The 22,884-nt window shown below is 31.2% G+C and overlaps 1 protein-coding gene across 1 annotated transcript in view; it reads right to left on the minus strand.

Moving 5' to 3' along the window:
* Positions 1 to 22,884, minus strand: part of mRpS29 (mitochondrial ribosomal protein S29) — a 56,091-nt gene that overhangs the window by 23,542 nt on the left and 9,665 nt on the right. The window contains exons 5-7 of the mRNA XM_067275789.1: positions 20,120 to 20,212; positions 15,184 to 15,326; positions 7,306 to 7,386 (exon numbers count right to left, since the gene is read on the minus strand). Of these exons, the coding sequence (XP_067131890.1) occupies positions 7,306 to 7,386; positions 15,184 to 15,326; positions 20,120 to 20,212 (317 nt within the window). The remainder of the gene's footprint in view (positions 1 to 7,305; positions 7,387 to 15,183; positions 15,327 to 20,119; positions 20,213 to 22,884) is intronic.

Below are 22,884 nucleotides of genomic sequence, written 5' to 3' on the forward strand. Positions count from 1 at the left end.
GCTAACATTAAGCATTAACGAACAGGCTATACTGTACAGTATAGGCTGTTCATTTATGCTGAAACTCATTGGGAAAGTCTTCGTGACTTGGAAATACTTGATGGTCTCGCTAAATTTCAGCGCTATGGACTGGCAACTGAGCGTTCACTAAGTGACTCCTTGATCGTATCGGCCGGCTGACTCTCTTTGTACAATTCTTCAATTGTACATATCCCAAATGTAACAAGTACATAATCAACCTCTACAAATTTCCAGAAACACCCAAATATTAACTAAATACAGGTAACATGGGAGTTATGCCCCATATAACATGGGAGTTATGCTCCAAAAAATTGCCATGTTATGCAAATTCGTGTTATACGAAACAAAGAACTAGTACAAAAAGGTGGGTTAGGTTCCAAAAATTAAAAAACATGCTATTATATTTTCATAAATACGATAAATATCTTTATTAAAATTTTGTTAAGAAGTGATACGTATTAATATAAATTAAACAATGTTTCCTTTGTCATCACTAAGCACTATTAACTGAAAATTTTTAATCTACATAGCCAAAAATGAGACACAAGTCTTAAAGTATACTTGTAAAGGTGTGGATTGTCCCAACGATCGGAAGCGCGGTTCAATGCCTAAAAACCGGTGACTGAATAAAGCAAGTATGGAATAAGGAAAAAACATCTGGCAATCTCAAAAGCAAAAGCGTCAAGATCTGGCAACATGAAACAAGTTTCGAGAAGGACCACGTGTATTGACAGAAGGCGGAAAAAAAATTTACGTACTAATAGTTCATGAAAATTATGCAGGAAAATCAGATAGTACATACGCGCTCGAATGAAAAATGTCAAATGAGGTATCTTTTGCACTTAAAAGCTTTATCACGTTTATTGAATGGGGATTTCCCTATTTTCAAATTAGATAAAGTTTGCTTTTAATAGTTTTTATTACATTTCATGTTGTACAAGGGTTTTACCCAATTCTCAAACTGTGTTATTGTGAATCTGTGCTATAGAAGTGCTGTGTTATACAGGGATTACCTGTACATTGAAAAAATGTGATGTTTACGATAGATTTGGTGTAGAAAAAATTTGTTATTCCAAGTAACGGATCTGCTAAAAGGAGGTAAAATACATTAATTTGGCAACACCTGGAAAAAAAATCTATTATTCCAAGAAATCCATTGTTCTGCAATCTGTTAAAAGGAGATTTTACTGTATATGTTTGGTATCCATAGGACAATATTTCAAGAGGTAAATATTTAATTTTTATATTTTTTATTTTTATTTCTTCTTTGAAACCGTGTTTTGTTGATTGTTGGACTATGAACCCAAAGTTGAGTTTTAATTAAGCACTTGGCTTTATTTCCATCTTTATTTAGTTGATACTACATCAACTAAATAAAGATGGAAATAAAGCCAAGTGATTAATTAAAACTCAACTTTGGGTTCATAGTCCAACAGGTAAATATTTAACTTTTAAAAACAAATGCCAATTTTCAAACTTAATCAAAATAAAAATTTTTACAGCATCTTTCCTCATATTAATCAAGGAACATTAAACAATATTTGGGCATTACATTAAGGTAGTTTTGCATTTGTAATTTAGTAAGGATTAACATTTGCCATGTAAATTTCAACAACAAAACATCACTAAAACACTGAATAAAGCAATGAACTAAACACTGGCTTTAATTAAATGATAAAAGCTGTTTAAGAAGGTTAAAAACTACCCTGTATAATAAGATTTAAAAATTTTTTAATTGCTTTTGGTGTACATAAAGGATATTTATTTTCAAAACTCAAAGATGCTAAATAAATTTGTTCAAAATTTAGATTTATATAACATTTAATTAAGCCAGACTTTTAAAATAACATGTTTCAGAGCAGTGTTCTTCAACCTCGGGTCCACAGACTGGTGCCAGTCCACAAAAAATTTCATAGACTAGTAGGAAATTTTATAACAAAATAATAAGATTTTAAACTTGTAATTAATATAAACAGTATTTTTTATTTTTTTATTATTAATTGTTTAACTAAGTTCATTGTAAATCAAAATTATATTAAAATTATTAGAAAATACTATAGTTACTATATAATAATAGTAATTAAAAGAATTTATAAAATAATTATGTTTATGCATGACAGTTATCAAATAAGAATCAGTCTTCTAATAATTTCCCTGCTGTACACCCTTGCTGTTACACTTACAGCACTGCAGTGTTGCATCAGCTTGCTTATTGGCGACATGTTGCAAAAATTCTTATTTTTTTGTGGCCGTGTGCAACTAGAAAGCAAATGATCGACATGCAAAGGAAAGCAACACCATTAAAATACACAGTAACCAGCGTCTTGTTATGGCCAGTTAGGACAGTCATACACGTCACCCATGTCTAAGCAGCTTAAGTCTAAGAAAATTTATCTTTAGCCTTGTCAATATGCAAAATATTATTCCTGTTTCTGCCAATCCACAGGTGTAAAAAGATTGAAGAATGCTGTTTTATAGTTGTTGTTAGATGTCTTAAGTTTTGAGATACCTAAAAGTTTGGTTTATTGAAATGTTTTTAAATCCAATAATATTTTTTTATAATAGTGACTATCAAAAAACAAAGAATAACAAGAGATTGAAACATTGGTTTGTAAAACAAACTAATTCCAATATCCCAAAATATGAGTATCGGTAAACATCTCTAGTAAAAACCATTTATATTCCATACTGATCTACTTGGAAAATTATGGAAACAAAATCTTCACATCTCTGTTTCCAGTCAAAATAATTTCTCAAATAATAACATTTCAATTCAATCTTTTGTTTTACGTATGTGCAAATCATTCACAGAGGCATACTAAGTTTTAAAAAGATAAACTTCATATAATTTTAATTTCATACATGAACAGACCATTGTTTTATAAATCATATATTAAAATCCAGTGGCATGCCGTCATTGGAAACGGTGGAAGCGCCATTTCCCTTGTATTTTCTAAAATATAAATTTTCATATTTTAACGTAGTTTAAATTAATTAAAATTAATATTTTATTATAATTGCATTATGTATCTTATTATAAATTTCTATACTACATGTGAAATAAGTGATAAGATTGCTATTGTATATTCGAATATCAGTGGTGGGATGGAAGCGCTGTATCGTCAAAACCGGGTTAGCTTCCAAGCAGCTAGATTATAGGCATTGGCACATAGCATTATAGGCATTTACAGAGTACCAACCTCACATGGTTTAGCTGGTGGAAGCTACACACGTAAAACGCTTCTAATGATCCTATCCCTGACCGGTTCTGGGCTGTTAGCCGCCCTCGCCCGATTATGTGAATCATAAAGTATTGGGTTGTTCGGAAAGTTCGTAGCGATTTTTGATAGCCGACAGTTGAGACACCGATTGACGCAAAAATGATTAGAATTGTACAAACCAATGAATATTACGATAAATGACCTTGAGACGCGTCCGTTACAAAAAAACCGTTAAGATTATTCAAATAGCGTTTAATTTGGCTCATTGCAAAAATGGATGCGAACAACGTGCATTATCGACACTTGTTTCTTTTCTTTTTTCGTAAACGCAAAAATGCTGTACAAACAGCAAAAAAGATATGTGATGTTTATGGTGGGAGTGCTGTATCAGAATCAACTGTTCGAAAGTGGTTTGCAAAATTTAAAACGGGTAATTTCAGCCTTGAAGATGCTCCTCGCTCAGGAAGACCTCCTGTTATTGAAGAGGACCAAATCAAAGCATTATTGGATGAAAACCCTCATTACACAACTCGAGAGATTGCAGACATAGTGAAGTCATCAAACAGTACTGTATTTCAACATCTAAAGAAGCTCGGATACGTGAATCGTTATGACATTTGGATACCTCACGACTTAACGGAAAAAAACTTACTGGATCGCATCTCCATTTGTGATTCTCTTGAAAAACGAAATGAAAATGACCCTTTTCTGAAGCGTTTAGTGACAGGTGATGAAAAGTGGATCATTTATAACAACATCAGCCGAAAACGATCGTGGGGTAAGAAAAATGAATCACCATTAAAAACTCCAAAGGCCGGTCTTCATCCAAAGAAGGTCATGCTCACTGTCTGGTGGGATTGGAAAGGAATCCTGTACTATGAGCTGCTTCCACAGAATCAAACAATTGATTCTGATAAGTATTGTTCCCAATTGGATAAGCTGAACATGGCAATTAAAGAAAAACGTCCGGAACTGGCCAATAGAAAAGGCATTGTGTTTCACCAAGATAATGCCAGACCTCACACGTCTTTACGAACACGCCAAAAATTATTGGAACTAGGCTGGGATGTTTTACCCCACCCCCCTTACTCACCCGACCTTGCCCCGTCGGACTACCATTTGTTCCGTTCTCTACAAAATTCCCTTCATGATAAAAACTTTGATAGTTTGGAAGCTTGCAAAAACCACGTGGATCAGTTTTTCGCGGAAAAAACTGGAAAGTTCTACGAAGAGGGTATCATGAAGCTGCCCCATAGATGGCAACACGTCATTAAAAACAATGGCGCATACATAATGGAATAAAAGTATATTTTTAGTATTAAAACAATTTCTTTTATTTCTCTTAAAAATCGCTACGAACTTTCCGAACAACCCAATACATTTATAACTTAACCCAACTGATAGGAATTTACTGGAATGATGTTTTTATGATAGTTCTGTATAGTTGACAAAAGTTAAAAAAAATCCATTAAAATATTTGATATTTTTATTCCACTCTCCCATCTTATATTACTTACAAATTTCAATGTTAAACCAATAATATTACGATTTTGTATGTTCCATCTATAAGGGTATGTAGAAAAAACATGTATAATTCTTGTACAATGTTAAAAAGTTAACTGTTACTTTGGCAGCATCATTTACAACCAAATTTAATGAATGAGGCGCACAAGGTACAAGAAAGCTCCAGAATTTATTTTCCTTAAATTTACGATTCATATATACATTGTCATAAAAATTTGTCTTTCCACTTTTTTCCCAAGACTACAAATATTCAAGTACAAAGTAACCGGTTTTGACTTATTTCTACTTAAGAAGTAATTAAGAGATTAGGAAATTGGGGACATAAATAAAAGCCTGCCAAAAAAGCCGGAATTTTACTTAAACATAAGCTTAACCGAACCAATCTTTAGCCGAGTACAGTGGGGACTGATTTCTTCGTAATATTAGATAATAAAGACAGAAATTTTTCCAGTTCAATGAGAGTGACTAAAAAGTTGTAAATTTTGGAAATTTCTGTGGACCTAAAACGAATTAGTTAGAAAACAAATGATGGACAATCTACTTAGTATTAAGTTTAACATAGTTAGATTTTTACAGCTATGGTGAGAAACATTTAAAATTTACAACAATCCTGTCACATTCTTTGAGGTACAGGTACACTAGTGATGCGACAAGAGGCATTTGACATCGACCGGTATCGGCACCCTCGGGATTTGGCACGCACACACTGCACGCCTACTTGGACCGTCTCCGATTCCATCATTAGCCACTCGTATCGAACTATTTGACTAAGTGGATTGTTTTAAAATTTAAAAAGTAAAGAATATTTTATGTTATTTTTATGTACGTTTCTTTACAAAGCTACATTTAATTATAATTTTCTTTAAAAGTATATTAATACAATTGAATAATATATTGTACCAGGTATGTACAGTATATCCACCGCACATTTTATTTCACCGAGTAAGTTTTTATAATTTATTTTTAATTTTAGCCCTTATATCGTGGCTAGCGATTTGGAATGTAATTGTGATATTAAAAATACATTTAGAGAAGTCTACAGTTTTTACTGGCTTATCGAACAAATGAATACAAATGGACCCTAGACCAGGGATGTGCAACCTTTTTCTATGTAAGGGCTGCATTTTAAGACTTTTGAACTGATGCGGGCCGCATAGAAGAGAAAGAGAAAAATAAAATGTTGGGAAATCAGAATTATTTATTCATATATAATTATAAATTAGCAAAGGTATACTTAATTTAGCTTCTGGAACTGATGTAAACGTAATATATTGGAAATATTGGTTAAATATCGTCACTGCTAGTTTTAAATTAGTTTCGACGTGTGCTGTTAGCCGGTTTCTTGTTTTAATTTTTACTAAATTCATTGCGGGAAAAACTATTCACATACATAAGTTGTAGAAATAAATGTTTGAATTTTTGCTGCATACTTCCTTAAGCTGGGAAATTGATATATTTATTCACATTTTATGCATTGCGGGCCACAAAATATATGAATGCGAGCCGCAGGTTGCCCATCCCTGCCCTAGACCATCACAGATGCGCAATTAACTGATTGTCCCTGGAAGTCGGCTTCTTACAGAAACACAGCTTCCCTGTCATCAAATGTCACGGCACACCACTGTTAAAATCATTATTTTAATTTACAGTAAAACTTTTCTTCCAATATTTAAGTGATCTTTGTGTAGGTTGATGGTGAGTTTTTCATAATAGCTTAATTTGTACAAATAGATACTATTAGGAATCAAATGTGATTTTCTTTCTAAAGATGTTATAGAACTATCCTACAAATATTGAAAGTTGAAAAAATTATTGTCTACCAAACAATAACAATTGCTACATTTTAAGCACTTTTGTAACTTTTAAACTCTCTAAAAATGCACACTCAACACCAACAGGCTGGTATTTTTGTTTGAGTAGGAATGAAACCACAAATTCAAGATTATTTTAAATCGGATGAAAGTGGTTTCATTAAAAAATTGTGTGAACCATACATTAACGAAAAGTGTTAACTTTATATATTTAAAAATCTGATAAAAGAAAAAAGAAGCACCAATAACTTTTATCAACTTTGGTGGAATTACAATTCAATGTTGGTTGTAATTCCGCCAAGACAATTTTTATTTAATTTACTTTCCTACTTAGAATAAAACATTTATTCATTTTGGTTCACTGGTACATATGTGTTCTGTGGTTAAGCTTAGTGCATTCATAGAAAAAAGCCACGTTTCTTTTGCACAGATTTTGATGACTTGCATATCATTTTAATAATAAATGTAATTTTAAATGTAAAGATAATTTATTGAGAACTTTTAATAAATGATTATACTGTAACATAATCATGTAAAATCATAATATAATCATAAATAAATCATGTAAAATCATCAATGTAAAATGTTCTGTAAACAAAATTAAGAAAAATGGATGAAATCTGCATATTACTTCATTTCTTTTGTTAATTAATTAATAGTAAATTACATTTTTTATTACAAATAAAACAATTGTCTTAAAAATAATAGCATTAATGAAAACAATTCACCTTATCAATGAGTGCAGTTAGTGGTTCTCCTTCATTTGTACTCTCACGTTTACTCCATTCGTAAGTTTTGCTTAAGCGAAGCTGTAATATATAACTTTGCCTTATTAAATATTTTTCTATTAATTCTTGTAATCACAGAAAAAGATTCCTTAAATTGCAATATACTGTATTAAATCAAAACAAATATACAATTATAAATTAAGTAAATAGTTTCATATAGTGTTAATTTCTTATAATATACGAGGGCTATTTTTTAAATAAGGTCCGTTTGTGAATGAGAGTGAGAATAATGAGCAATCACGCCAGTACGCATGCGCTTCTGCTCCGAGCAAGCTTGGCGCGCGTTTTGACGCCGTTTGCAGCCATATTGTCTGTATGTATGCTGAGCTATAAAAGTTTAAAATGTTTAAGAAAATTGAGTCTCCCGCCGACTGTGAGATACGATCTGTTATTCGATTCTCGAGTGCAAGAAACTTGGCAGCAGCGAAAATTCACCGTCAGATTTGCGAAGTTTACGGTGTAATGCTACGAGTGATGGTAAAGTTCAAAAATGGGTTAGAATGTTCAAGGATGGGCGAGTTAATGTGCATGATGAACCACGCCCTGGCCGACCTTCTCTGATTTCTGAAGATTTGGTTCGTGATGTGGATAACAAAATTCGAGAGGACCGACGATTCACGATTTCAACGTTATCAATTGAATTTCCACAGATTTCAAGATCAGTTTTGTATACCATTGTTTCGGAGAAACTGAATTATTGAAAATTGTGTTCTTCGTGGATTCCAAGATTGCTTTCTGACGATCACAAAACAAAAATATTGGACAGTGCTTTATCGTTTTTGACTCGATACGATCATCCACACAGTCCAGACCTTGCACCCAGTGATTTTCACTTGTTTCGATACTTAAAGGAGTTCCGTTGTGGTCAACGGTTCAACGACAATGAAAAGGTGAAAACTGCAGTCGTGGATTGGGCTTTTTCACAGGCGGCAGATTTCTCTGAAGTCAGAATTCAAAAAATTTTTGAGCGGTATGACAAATGTTTAAACAAAAATGGAAATTATGTAGAAAAGTAGATAAAAGTATGTAGAATACGGAAAAAAATATATTTTAATGATATTTACAGTATTTTTCTTTTTATTAACAAGCGGACCTTATTTAAAAAATAGCCTTCGTATTATTTATATTATATTTCTTATATATAACATATAATTATTTTTGACAAAACGAAAATAAATGAGTAATTAATAATAAAACAAGCAAATCAAACTAAGGAAAATATACAGTTTGAAATAGGAAAATACAGTCGACTCCGCGTAAGTCGACACCCGGATAACTCGTCACCGGTCAGGTTACGTAGCGAATTTTTTGTGGTCCCGGCCAACTTACATAGGCAGTAATGTTATTAACCTTAAAAAACTCGGTTTACTCGACATCGTTTAACTCGTCACCACTGGATAATCAACACACTTTTTCTGTTTCACACTTTTTAGAATTCTGATAAGTCGACTCTCCCCCCTGAAAAACGAGTTCACACCACACAGCTTATTGTACGGTGTGAACTCATTTTTTCAGGAGGGGAGTCGACTTATCGGACGTCAAAAAAGCGTGAAACAGAAAAGGTTTGTCGACTTATCCAGTGGTGACGAGTTAAACGATGTCGAGTAAACAGAGTTTTTTAACATTAATAACATTATTGCCTATGTAATTCGGCCGGGACCACAGAAAGCAGACTAATTAACCTACGGTGACGAGTTATCCGGGTGTCGACTTATGCGGAGTCGACTGTGTATATATATATATATATTAAATTATTTGAACATTATAATACAAAGAAAAAAGTTACATTAGAGTATAAAAAATATGTTAAACCTGTGTAAGTGTTTAAAGTAATCAACTATAAATCAAATATACCAATAAATATAAAGTTTAATACATTTAAAATGTATATAGATAAAATTAAAGGCAGAACCCGTTAATGTTCGCTGAGAAATTTATTAATTTAACTAACGTTTTCGGCTTATTCAATAAGCCATCTTCAGGTTTTTAACTTTCGAACAAAAAACAATATCGTTCTATTAAAAGAATACCATAGTTTGAAAAAATTCAAATCATTAGTAACGGTCAAAAAATAAAACAAAGAGGATGAACATGGTAATAAAAATAAATAAATATACATAAATAAATAAAAATGGTAATATAAATAAATAAGTATACAAAAATATATAAAAACAAAAAAAGAAAAAAAGAAAAAAAAGGAAGAACGTGGTAATATAAATAAATATACAATAAAATACAACAAATGTAAGGTAAAAACGTTTTACTCGTGCCCATATATACTACCATCTATCCTAACCAGAAATACTTCCCCATAGAACTCACGTGTCTCTTATAAATTTTTAACTGCATATTTCCAAGCTGAAGGAAGACCTTCTGCGTCCCTTGCGTTAATACATTTATCTCTTAGTTGCCTTACTATAGTTCCTGCAGCTCTAATGACCCTTATAAATATAAGTTAGCAGCATTTAGAGCATTGGTTAGAAGGGCCTTTATATACTGTGAAAATGTGATAGACCGGGATACAGAGATAGAAAGAATTATACAGATAGCAGGAACATTAGGTTATAGGAGGAAAGTCATTGAGGGAATTATTAGAAAATTTGAGGCCAGTAATGATAAGAACACCAGGCACGGGCCTTACAGATACACGAAATTTACATACAATAAGTATCTGGGAGGGATTATGAAAGAAATAGCAAGAACTAAGGATACAAGGGTGATCTTGAAAAGAGCTCCGAATTTGTATAAAATACTTAGAAACGATAAAGGGTTAGTTAAAAAAGAAGATAAGGCGGGTGTGTATAAGATTCCCTACGAGAACCAGCTATTAGGTATTAATAAAGATTATGTAGGGGTTACTACTAGAAACCTAGGAATAAGGATCAAGGAACATAAATATGATATTAGAAAAGGTTCCAACACGACGGTATTAGCCCAGATGGGGCAGACGGAGGGATCCTTAGTACATTGGAATGAGGCGAAAATCATAAAGCAGGTACACTCCCCAACTTTGGCAAGAGCGGCTGAAAAGATAGAAATTTACAGAAGCAAACTAAGAGATAAATGTATTAACGCAAGGGACGCAGAAGGTCTTCCTTCAGCTTGGAAATATGCAGTTAAAAATTTATAAGAGACACGTGAGTTCTATGGGGAAGTATTTCTGGTTAGGATAGATGGTAGTATATATGGGCACGAGTAAAACGTTTTTACCTTACATTTGTTGTATTTTATTGTATATTTATTTATATTACCACGTTCTTCCTTTTTTTTCTTTTTTTCTTTTTTTGTTTTTATATATTTTTGTATACTTATTTATTTATATTACCATTTTTATTTATTTATGTATATTTATTTATTTTTATTACCATGTTCATCCTCTTTGTTTTATTTTTTGACCGTTACTAATGATTTGAATTTTTTCAAACTATGGTATTCTTTTAATAGAACGATATTGTTTTTTGTTCGAAAGTTAAAAACCTGAAGATGGCTTATTGAATAAGCCGAAAACGTTAGTTAAATTAATAAATTTCTCAGCGAACATTAAGGTGTTTGTTTAAGTTTTTTGTATATAAATCAAATATACCAATAAATATAAAGTTTAATACATTTAAAATGTATATAGATAAAATTAAAGGCAGAACCAGTATAATTGAAAACCAGAAAAAAAGAAACATAATAGTAAAAGTATTTATGTTTAACAATTACCCTAAAAATTTATTAGATGAATGGATAAACAAGGTAATTAAAAATGAAAATAGAAATAAACAATTTGATAATGATTAAAGAAATGTGCAAAATTAAATTATATTCCTAAATTATTTGAAAGAGTAAGGAAACTATTAAGCAATAAAATACATTTAATACAAACAAAAAAATGATTTATTTAAAAACATCTATATTATAGAAATAATAAAGAAATTGAAATAATAGAAGAAAAAGTAGTAGTATATTCTATTCAATGTAGTTGTAACAAAAAAAAATGTACATAGGCAAAACAAAAAAAAAACTTAAAATATGTATAAAGGAACATATCAGTGTACTTAACACGTTGACTGCCATCTACGAGATGACTCGTAGTTACCGTTTCTGCCTAGGACGCCACCTACGAGTTATATCGTAGTTTGTTTCCTTGCCATATTTGTGCAGCTACGATGTAATTCGTAGTATATCAGTGTAAATATGAATAGATAGCTTCAGGGGCAAGAACAAAAAATCAAGTTTGGCTTACATGAACAGAACATTTATTAATAAATGAACAGAAAATATAATCATAAAAAGTTTATTCAAAATCGAAAGCAAAACAATATTTTTATTGTTTGTGATAATTTATAAAACAGAAATATAAATTTAAACGAACAGAAAATATTATAAAATGTTTATTCAAAATCAAAAGCAAAACGATATTTTTATTGTTTGTGATAATTTTTAAAACAATCTTCTACGCAAAGGGCTGGCTTCTCAAGACAGATTGGACAGAAATAACGCGTTTCTCGGCGTTTTTTAGCTTTGGTACAAATTCGACATGGCTTTGTCAGATGTTGTTTTTTCTGAGTAGATGGGATACTCTGTAAATAGTGAAGCTTCTGCAATTTAATTTTTTTTTGAAACTGGTTGAATCTCTTCTCCAATCAACGCTTTGACGAATGCTTCTCTAAACTTTATAAGTTTTATTTTAGAAGAAGTTGCTTTTTGAAAGAGTTTGTGCGCATTATGTATATATATTTCTATAATATGTAATGCAACCTTTTTGGGCCATCTAATAGTCTTTCTTAGAGCTGTGTAGTACGATAGCATTTGATCTGATCGTCAATGCCAGACATTCCATGATTATAATCTCGAATTATATTCGGTTTCATCGAACATTTTCCATTGCGATTGAACACCTCTACCATTTCAACAACGTGCATGTTTGAAATGGTAAGGACTTCTCGTTTGTCTTTCCATTTACATACAGTAACAGGACCATTTCGCTGCCAAATAAACTCCCCCATCCTCACCAAAAATTTTGTCAGATTCTGAATCACTTAGATTAGTGTAGTAATCAAGTTGTTTTTTAGTCAGTGGTCTTTTCTTATCCATTTTGGGATATTTATAATTTGATTATAAAAATAAATAAAAAATAACACTCTCAAAAAAGACGTAAATGTGATGTGCTCGCCTCTATATCCGATTTATTACTAATGAATTTAGACGCACATCTCCGATTGGCTGTAGCGAAGTGACAGGACGAATCGTGTCTGTGCACGAATTAACTCGTAGTTTGGCTTTAGCGAAGAGCTTTCTGTTACATAAGCCAACTACGAGATAATTCGTAATACCTTTATTTTAAGAAAAACACATTCTATATGACTATTTGATATAATAGAAGAAAAAGTAGTAGTATATTCTATTCAATGTAGTTGTGAACAAAAAAAAATGTACATAGGCAAAACAAAAAAAAAACTTAAAATATGTATAAAGGAACATATCAGTGTACTTAAAGGAAATAATGCAAATTCAACAGTAGCCAAGAATAGCAACAAAAAATGTGAAATTAATTTAAGTACAGTAAAATAAAGAAAGAAATAAGAAATGGATCTAAAAGATAATTATTTGAACATATTTATATAAAAAAAAACAAGGTAATAAAGTTAATAATTTAGGAAAAGAAATTCATCAATCAAGGGAAAGTATCATTTAGAGAAAGCATTATGGGTAGTAGCAAAAGTAACAATGAAAAATATAACAGAAAAAGGATATATTATGGAAAAACATTAAGCCAAGACAATAACTAACCAAGATCAGCAAGTAAAGAAATATTTTTAACATTTCATAAAAAACTAAAATTATTTAAAAGTTTTATCATTTCATACAGGTGTTATTTAGAAAACATTAAGACAGGTACATTACACTCTGTTTTTTGGATACTTTATGTCAATATTGGTGTTGTTTTAATATTGAACAATAAAATAAAAGTAAGTAATTTTATCTTATCTTAAATATTATTGTCGGGTGTAATGTCATCGTTTTTAAAAAAAGTTACATAGAATACGTAGATTATACATTATACATAGAATGTGAACCTAGTGAAGAGAGGCCTTCGGGTCTAAACACACAAAAAGTGGGTACAGGTAAAAGTAAAGATATTTTCTTTTGACTAAGATTGCCTCTCTTTGCTAATCAGAAACCACATCAGTATAATAAGTCCTATTAATAAACAAGGTCCAAGTAGACAATATATACACAGAAATGTAAAACAATAAGGACAGAGGAAAAACGAATTCTTATAATATAATTTGCATAACTGTGTAAATTATTAATATTTATATTAATCTTGTTTTATCAAACTTTTATGAGCTGTATTAATTCTTAAGTTATCTTAAATCAAACAAACAAACAAACAGATTAACTATTTAATTAAACAGTTCATTTTTATTTGGCCATTTCTACTTATTTTCTATGACATACTGTATTTACCTAAATGTAAGATGCACCTTAATTTATACATGTTCTCCCCAAAAAATTATTTTTTGAAAAAATAGATAACTCCAAATGTATTTATGACAACATAACCGATTTTGTTAACATAAATACGTTCAGTATTCAAAAAAGTAAGTTATATATAACTATCTTTCAATGTATCAAAGTCAGAAACCTCTTCACTTTCTATGTTAGGTTCTTCTGAACGACACTGGATTTCACGGTCACGTCTATTCACGCGCAATCATCCTTAGTGTTGACTAAAGCATTGGAAATGCAAGATTTCTTGAAAGAGTGCTGCACTATTTTTTCTGCAAATTTCATTCAAGTATTTATGGTGTTATTATAATGAGATTGAATTAAGTTAACCTCTTAAATATTTGCTAATATGTAAATTGGTCTAATGAAATCATTAAAATGACACAATGAAATTAATGGTTTCTAGTGACAGAAATATGACACTAGAGATTATCATCATTATGACGTATTACATCAAATCTAAGAAACACCCTATCTTCTAGAGATGATAAAACCTAAAAAATGTTCATCATTTAATTCAAGTAAATATGGTAAATTAATTCCAAATCTTGTATGTCCTCACACTAAATCAAAAATATATTCTAGCATAAGAACTAAGAGTCAAATAGGCATGATGATTTTACTTTATCAAATACATATTATTTCAAAGTTTTTTCATCTATAAATGTTTTCTAAAAGAATTTAATATAAAAACTAGTATATAAAATTACTAGAAATTTGACTATTTGCAAACATATACCTATATCTAATCAAATGACTTTTATACACTCACAGATAAAGCATTAAAATGCCTTAGTGCTTTGAACATCCATAAATCTGCAGTTTCTGCTACTGCTAATTATTTATAATTTTGTTCCAAATAATACCATTATATACAAAATAAAATAAAAAAATATGTAAAATTTACTTAAGGTTTAAAAAAATGCATTATATATTATTGAAAAAACATGCCATTGTAATAGTCACTGTAGTCCTTGCATGGCATCTAATATATTCACCAAATAAAAAATTTGCATAGACTTTGTCAAGATAATTCAAATTGATATAAACTAAACATGGCATTTACCATGCAGAAATTTAAAAAATTATTTTATACTATTTAATATTTTAAATTATTACAGCAATTATGATAAATTGAAATTTTTTAAAAAGATCTAGTTGCAACAAGATTTTCAAATAATTAATTCAGAACAATCTCTAAATTCAGTATCAAAGTTAAGATTTTTTGAGAAATTACCATCATCTTTTTAATTAAATAAAGAAATCAAAGATGACTTCTAATTTAAAAAATATTAGATCCAAATAATTAATATAACTTACATCTAACTCTTGAAGCAACAAAGAATTTTGCGAGTGAAAATGCTGCAGCCACAGAGCCGAGTCGATCGGGAGATCCATTTTGTCGGTACCCTGATCCCAAAGAGAAGTTGCGGTGTCCTTAGGCCTCCGAGTCCAATTTGGAGCTGAAAACAATGGTCTTTATTTACATATTAATAAAACTTTTGCAATAATAAAAAATGGAAAGTTTAAATTTATTTTAAAAACAAGTACCGATAACTACAAAACTTCTGAAAAATTACGTAATTAAGAAAGTAAACACTTTGTGAAATTAATACACCTTATTTGTATAACAAAATACACTGAAACTAGTTATTTATATTTATAATACACACTATCATATGTGCCCATTGAATTTCAATGGGTGTTTTTTTTTTAATAAAAAGTTTCTCTGTGTGTTCTGTTTTAATACATATCTGCATAAAATGTTTTTTCTTTTGTTATTGTTATAATTTAAATTATTGATAGTGAAGACAAAAACAGAAACAAAGTTTAGAATGACACCAAAAATGAACAACCCATACCATATCATTATAGATTGTAAACAGATGGCACCACACACAGTTTTAAATGTTGCTGCGGGAGTCAAGAAACTCATTACTGGATTTTTTCAATCATAGAAATAATTAACATTTGCAAATATTGAAACATATTCCATCCAACTCCATGATGATTTTTTAGACAGCACCTCAAGTTTCAGACAATATATTGCAATGCTGATTTTCAAGCATACAAGGTCTGTTCCTAAAGTAAATGTACTAATATTTTATTTCAAAGTATACAAGAGTTACATCAAACTACAAATAATCTCCTTCAAAGTACAACCCTTGTGAGGTCACACAGTGGTTCCAAAGTTTTTTCCACTGGTCGTAGCAGTATTTGAAGCCATTTTCTGTAAGGATGTTAGTTCGTCGGTTGCAAATTTTTTGATGTTTTCCACTGTCCCAAAATGATAACCTTTCAACTTGGATTTTATCTTAGGGAATAGGTAGAAGTTGCTCAGAGCCAAGTCCCCAGGCTGTAGGGAGGTTACGGGAGTGTGGGGATTTTTTCTTGGCCATAAACTCTCGAATCGATAGTGCCGTACGAGCAGGTGCATTATCGTAGTGGGGCACTCAAACTTCTGCAATGTCTCTGAGGACTTGCTTGACCCGTTTTCGAAGTCGTTCCAAGACATCTTTGTAGAAAGCCTGATTAACTGTCTGTCCCAAAGATAAAAATGCTCTGTGCACAATTCCACGGCTATAAAAAAAAAAAAAAAAAAAAAAAACAATAAGTACTGTCTTTATCCTGGATCTTTGTGCCATCTAAACACCATGTTTCTCAATAAAGTGGCATCTCCATAAGCTTCAGTTAAATCTGCAAATGTCTCGATTGCAGATTTCTTGAGTTTCACACAAAAGTTGATAGCGTAACATTGTTTAAGATTTTTCTCCATTTCAAATGTAATGATGTATTAAAACACTATCTTACACAAACAGGGATTGTGCACATTTGACTTAATTAACCAATCAACTTGAAACAGGTCTAGATATGCTGCTAAGATATCTAGCAACATTATTAATTGGTATTTTCATGTTGCTAGATATCTAAGCAGCATATCTAGCAACATGAAATTACCAATTAATAATGTGTTAAGCTGCATAATCATCAAATAAAAAAGCAGTACTTACTTTTGGAACAGACCATGTACTTTGTGCCCAAAAATCTATTCTAAATAAACATATCATATCAAGACAAATTTACTATTTCTTGTGACTTATATATTTGTAACTTGCTCTAGTATAACTCAGTTACCTTGCATTCTCCAAATAACATTAATGTTCTATAAAACACTTATTTACCTATCAATCAATGATTCAAAATAAAATAAAATAAACAGTGTCAATTAAACTATTCACTGACATAAAAGGAATATTAAATACAAAAACTGAATATGACGTAATGAAAAGCAAATAAGTTATCCGACATTTCTTTATTTCGTGGTGACAAAACAAAAATTAGTGAAGAAGAAAAGCAAGCAGAAAACAAGTGAAGTCTTTTTGACTACTTTGCAATCCCTTATCATTCAATTATGTTGCACGAATTGATTCTTTTAAAGTACAGTAGAGAATTGATTATCCGACTCGATTGGGGACTGGGGTTGGTCGGGTAACTGAAAAAACGGATAACCGAAAAGTATGAAAAATACATTATTAGTATAGTATATTAGTATATCCCATGTAATTAGTATATCGCTATTAACCTACTTCGCATTGAATTTTCATCAATGTTAAGCCTAACAAAAGTTTTTTTTTAAAATAATAATCGTTGCTATTGTATCGTTAAAAATTATTTCATTATTTTGCACATAATAAATACAGTACTTTACTGTTTATTGAAAAATACAGTCAGTCAGTCAGTCAGTCAGTCAAAATAATCTTTATTCTCTGGCACCGCTGAGCACAGCCAGGCAGAAATACAAAAAGTACATAGTAGATACATGCTGTTAGTCATACAAGGGATACAATAAAATGGCAGAGAAAAGGGAAATAAAATAAAATAAATAACATAAATGAATTAAAATGAAAAAAAAATTAAAGTTAAATAAATGATTAAAAAAATAAAAGTGCACTATAACTAAAATAAAATTACTGTACATCAAAGTCTAGATGCTGTGATAGCAGAGCAAGGCATGTAAAAACATTGGCATCAAGGCTAGAGTGAGTCAGATCACAAGAGAGCAGGTCAACGGATCCCACATCTAATGGAGTAGAGTGCAACAAATTTCTTTAACAAGTTAAAGTTGCTGTTGTTTTGTAGAAAAAAATCAGGCTTTACTGGCCAGTCTATATTGCTTATTTTGGCATGCTGCATGCACTGATGCCTAATGTCATCCAGCATAGGACAGTTGTATAGATAGTGCATGACACCGTCCCGCACTCCACAGAGCTGACAGCAGTCAGAATTAGAATGGTGAAACCTTTTCAGGTAAGCACGAAAGCGCCCGTGTTCAGTCAAAAATTGGACTAAGTCATGTGTGGGTTGAATCCATTTGCTGTGAGTACGTTCCTTGACCTTTGGGATAAAACGTCTTGTTATGTGTTGTTCTGGGATCTTGTCCCAATCCAGTTGCCAGGTCTCCAAGGCATTGTCCCAGATAAGGTATTTAAGTCTTGACTTAGGAATGAGATTGTAGGCAGGAGGGGTATCAGGATTAGGCGTTACGTTTCGTGCCAGAAAGTCATCAGTATAAAAAAAAATATATAAATAAATAATCAGAAAAAGAAGTTCAAAATTTTCTTTTGCTTCACAGCTGACCCTCGTTTTTTGCCGCTAAATCTCGCACACGTTTTAAAATCAGCAATTAAATAGCATCGTTAAATAAAATGAAGCCTCATTTAAATACTGGCCTCCGTTTCGTGGTCGAGCCAGTGCTGCCATCTAAAACACTCAAAATTTTAACAAAAATAATATTAAAGTAGCCAAGACATAGCCAAATATTGTAGCGCCACATCACTAGCGGACATTTGAATTTGCCGACTAGAACGCGGTCGGTTAACCGACGTGTCGGTCGATCGGGGGTCGGATAATCGATGCCCTACTGTATTTGTTTTATAACAATGGAAATAATTTCAACATGTCTATTCAATATTGACTGACATCTTGTTTGTAATTAATCTAATTATGATCATAGTAACAAAAAAATTAAATGCATTCAATTATATAGCTTAAGTATTCTGGTATCTCATAATACACAGAAGTCGGTGTATAATTACTTATGTAAGCTGAGCAGATCTCAATTGTTCACTAATATGAACACTATCTGCTTTGAAAGATTACAGAAGGTTGGTTAAAAAATTCCCATATTTTAACATAAGGCCAAATCTTTCGGTAAAAATCTACATACATCAAGGAACACCGGGGATGTAACAACACTTTCTTCGAAGAAAATAGGAGATAGAAGAAATTTCTAAATTATGAAGAATTGTTTTGCCAGAAAATTCTATTTCACGGTGTTAGAAAAAGAGACTAATAGGATTTAAGATAAAATAAAAAAACGGGGTATGACAAACATATATTTTCTATTTGTTATATCTATATTTGTACAAATAAGAATTTAAAGGTTAAAATTTTAAAAAATATATTGTGTATAATATTTAAGCCTTAAGTCCTTCCAGTTAATTTCTTTTACGTTTGTTCTAACGTTTTCGGCCCACCCTGGGCCATCTTCAGGAATATAATGAATGCACGTGTAGAATTAGAACGTATACATCGAATCGTTCTAATTCTACACGTGCATTCATTATATTCCTGAAGATGGCCCAGGGTGGGCCGAAAACGTTAGAACAAACGTAAAAGAAATTAACTGGAAGGATAAGGCTATATCAGAAGAAGTACATTCATCCAGTATTTGATTGAATGTAAAGGTTAAAATTTTAAAAAATATATTGTGTATAATATTTAAGTTAAAAAGTGTCATATTTATTAAAATTACAAAATAATTTACAATAAAATAATCGTGACATCACCATTTGTGTTCTAATAACAAGCACATTCTTGGTAAGATTAACAGCATTATTAAAATGAATATGGATTTGTAAAATTTATGTGAAATTCAATAGTAATATTAATTTTTGTTAACAATTTTACTTTTAATAATAGGGAGGTTGAGGCCAAAGTTTTAAATGTGAAAACGTGTACGTCGAACGTTCGACGCCACTTTCCTGTAAACTTAGAAGTTTGAGAATGGTGTTTGGAAAGTCAGTGGAACCGTGCTTGACATTCCAAACACCATTGTCAAACTTCTAGGAAAACGGTGCCAAATGTCTGACATACACGTTTTTTGTATTTCAAACTTTGGTCTCAACCTCGCAAATATCTTTTGAAATCAATACACTAAAATTTATCATAAAATAATTCTTTTGTATTCGCTTACCCCAAGGAATGTGAAGTAGCAGCCAGTTTTTCTCTGAGGCATAATGAACTATATGATTGAGAATGGCAGATTTTCCTGTTCCATTTCGACCATCTACAGATATTAAGGGACTAATAAAAAATGTATGTATTTTTTAATCAAATTCCATACACTATATCCAATAATAATTTGGTAAATAACATTTTCACTAAGCCAAAACCTTGCTGTACTTCTTAAATCTTCAAATTCTCATTTTATAACAATTGTCTAATGATCAACGACTGTCTTGTAATCTATTCATTTCACAAACTGTCCCAAACACATTTGTGGCCGTCGGCCATGATATTGTATATTTTGTATATTTTATTTTGAATTAATCCTAGATTTCCTTCCTGTTTCTTTGTTCTGAATTCTTTCTAGAACTTTCTTTGTCGAACTCTTTTGCCCTTGGGTAGAATTATCTCTTCCACGAAGTTAAGAACAAAAGAGGAAGTGGGCCCTGAAGCCAAACGGACAAAAAAAGGGGCATTCTGGGTTAGAATCCCGAAGAGAGAGGCAGCAAAGAGGCAGTGCTCCAAAATGGGAGGAGGATGATCGAAGACTGCGAATTGCCGAGGGGCCATCGAGAAAAGACGACAAAGTCAAAAAAAAAAAAAAAAAAAAAAAATAGACGAAAGGTCTACAAGGAAAAAATCACAAGTAAGAGGGAGATCTGAAGTTGTGTCCTACCCAAAAGCACGTGGCTACGAAAACCCCGGGTATTTCTATTCCTTTCCTTAACCTTCCTTATTTCTTCTATTCTTCCATTTTCCTTAGTTTTAAGATAGTATAAGTTAGTATAAGTTAATATGATCCTCATCTGACTGTCGTGCATGTGCGAATTAACTATTTTGAGGACAAGTACTTAATGCCTATGTATATAAAATTCTTAAAGTTGTAAAGTTGGGATCCAATGTAAAGAACCTGTTCGGAGAGAATAAAACTACTTTGTACTGTGAATAACATTAAGCTTTGTTTTGTACCATTTCGCTCGTGGAATTATGTACCTCTCGTTACAAACATCACACATTTACGGCCATTGTGTGACACATGCCCTTAGCTAGAGGACGACCAATAATCAAACAGAATTTTGATGGAGGTGGTCAGGTTACCCCTGGCAAAATTTTGTTTGATCATTTGTTTTTTTATATAAATATTGGGTTGTTCGGAAAGTAATTTCATTTTTTTTCATGGGGGAAAAAACAATTTTCTTATAATATATAAATATTTTATTGAATTATATATATTGACCATTTTGATCAAATATCTGTTGCCATCTTTCTGGTAGTAGCATGATTACACATTCATAAGTTTTGATTTTTGCTTACAAAAAACTGATCCAAGTGATTTTTGACATCCTCACTTAAAGTAAATATTTTACTGTTTAAAAACTTTTGTAAAGACCAGAACAAGTAATAATCCAAGGGTTCCAGATCTGGCAAATATGGTGAGTGTGATAGTACATCCCATCCAAGCTGTAACAGTTTCTGAGGAGTTACCAAACTTGCGTGAAATTTGGCATTATCGTGGTAAAACACATCTTTTTTGTTGATCAATTCTGGCCTTTTCTGTTTGATGATATTACTCAATTTGTTTACTCGACGGCAGTACACCTTCAAATCAATTGTTAAATTGTCTGGTGAAAGCTCAAAAAAAAAATTTCCTTAAAATCCCACCAAAGAGAGCATCTCTCTTTAAGAACATGTGGAACCATATATCGAGCTTTGAAATGAAACCAATTCATTTCAAGTAATCATAAATGGTTCAATTCGACAAATTTAATCTCTTAGCGATTTCATGTGTTATTATTCAGCAGTTTGCTTCAATCGGTACCTTTATTTTGTTTTCATTGGCTTCAACTGGCCATTCAGAATGTGGTGCATCTTTAATATTGAAATTGCCAGAACAAATTTTTGTGAACCAGTTTTGGCACTGTCTTTCTCTCAACACTTCTCCAGATGTGTACCACAACTTTTTTCTTGCTTGAACAGCATTTTCATTTGTTGGTATTTGTTGGTAATGAAAAAGCAAAATATGCCAAAAACGATGCTTCCGATTATCCATATTCGACGGGACACCGAAAAAAAAATTGTACAGAATCAAACAATGCTTTTTACAAATAAGTCTTAAAATGTCAGCTGTCAAAATATATAATGAAAATGTGGTTTAAAATGAAATTGGCTGGTAAAAATTCAACTAATTCCTCTAGTAATAAAAAAATGAAATTACTTTCCAAACAAACAACCCAATATATAATTTTTAACATTTAAATTTTGAATATTTTTGCACCATTCCGTAGCCTATGCACATTAATAGTATTAGATTTTAAAAATTTTTAGGGGATAAGACCAGAACCCTATTTCCCCTCCGGTAAGATCATCCCACATTTTGCTAGAAAAACATCTATTATAATTAGTCTAGTTATGCCCTTCGGTGTAATTTTGTAAAATAAATAACTTATAAGCAGCACTGATCATTAGATGTTTGTTCTAAAAAGAAAATTCAAGTAATATTTTTAGTGCAATATTAATAATGAATTTTTGCAAATTTTGTTTTTCTCTTTATTGTTATATAAAATTTTTTACTTTTATTAATTCCAAATCTTATAATTTTGAATGAGAAGACAGTTCTTGAAAGTATTTACTAATTTTTCATTGTGTTGCTTCCATCTAATAATTTTTATTTCTGTTTCCCAAATTTTTATTTGAGTTTCTTCAGTTTATTGCATTGTCTTTTTACTAGACACT

This window comes from Centruroides vittatus, unplaced genomic scaffold (assembly GCF_030686945.1).
Source record: "Centruroides vittatus isolate TY-2023 unplaced genomic scaffold, ASM3068694v2 contig_634, whole genome shotgun sequence".
Classification (NCBI taxonomy): domain Eukaryota; kingdom Metazoa; phylum Arthropoda; class Arachnida; order Scorpiones; family Buthidae; genus Centruroides; species Centruroides vittatus.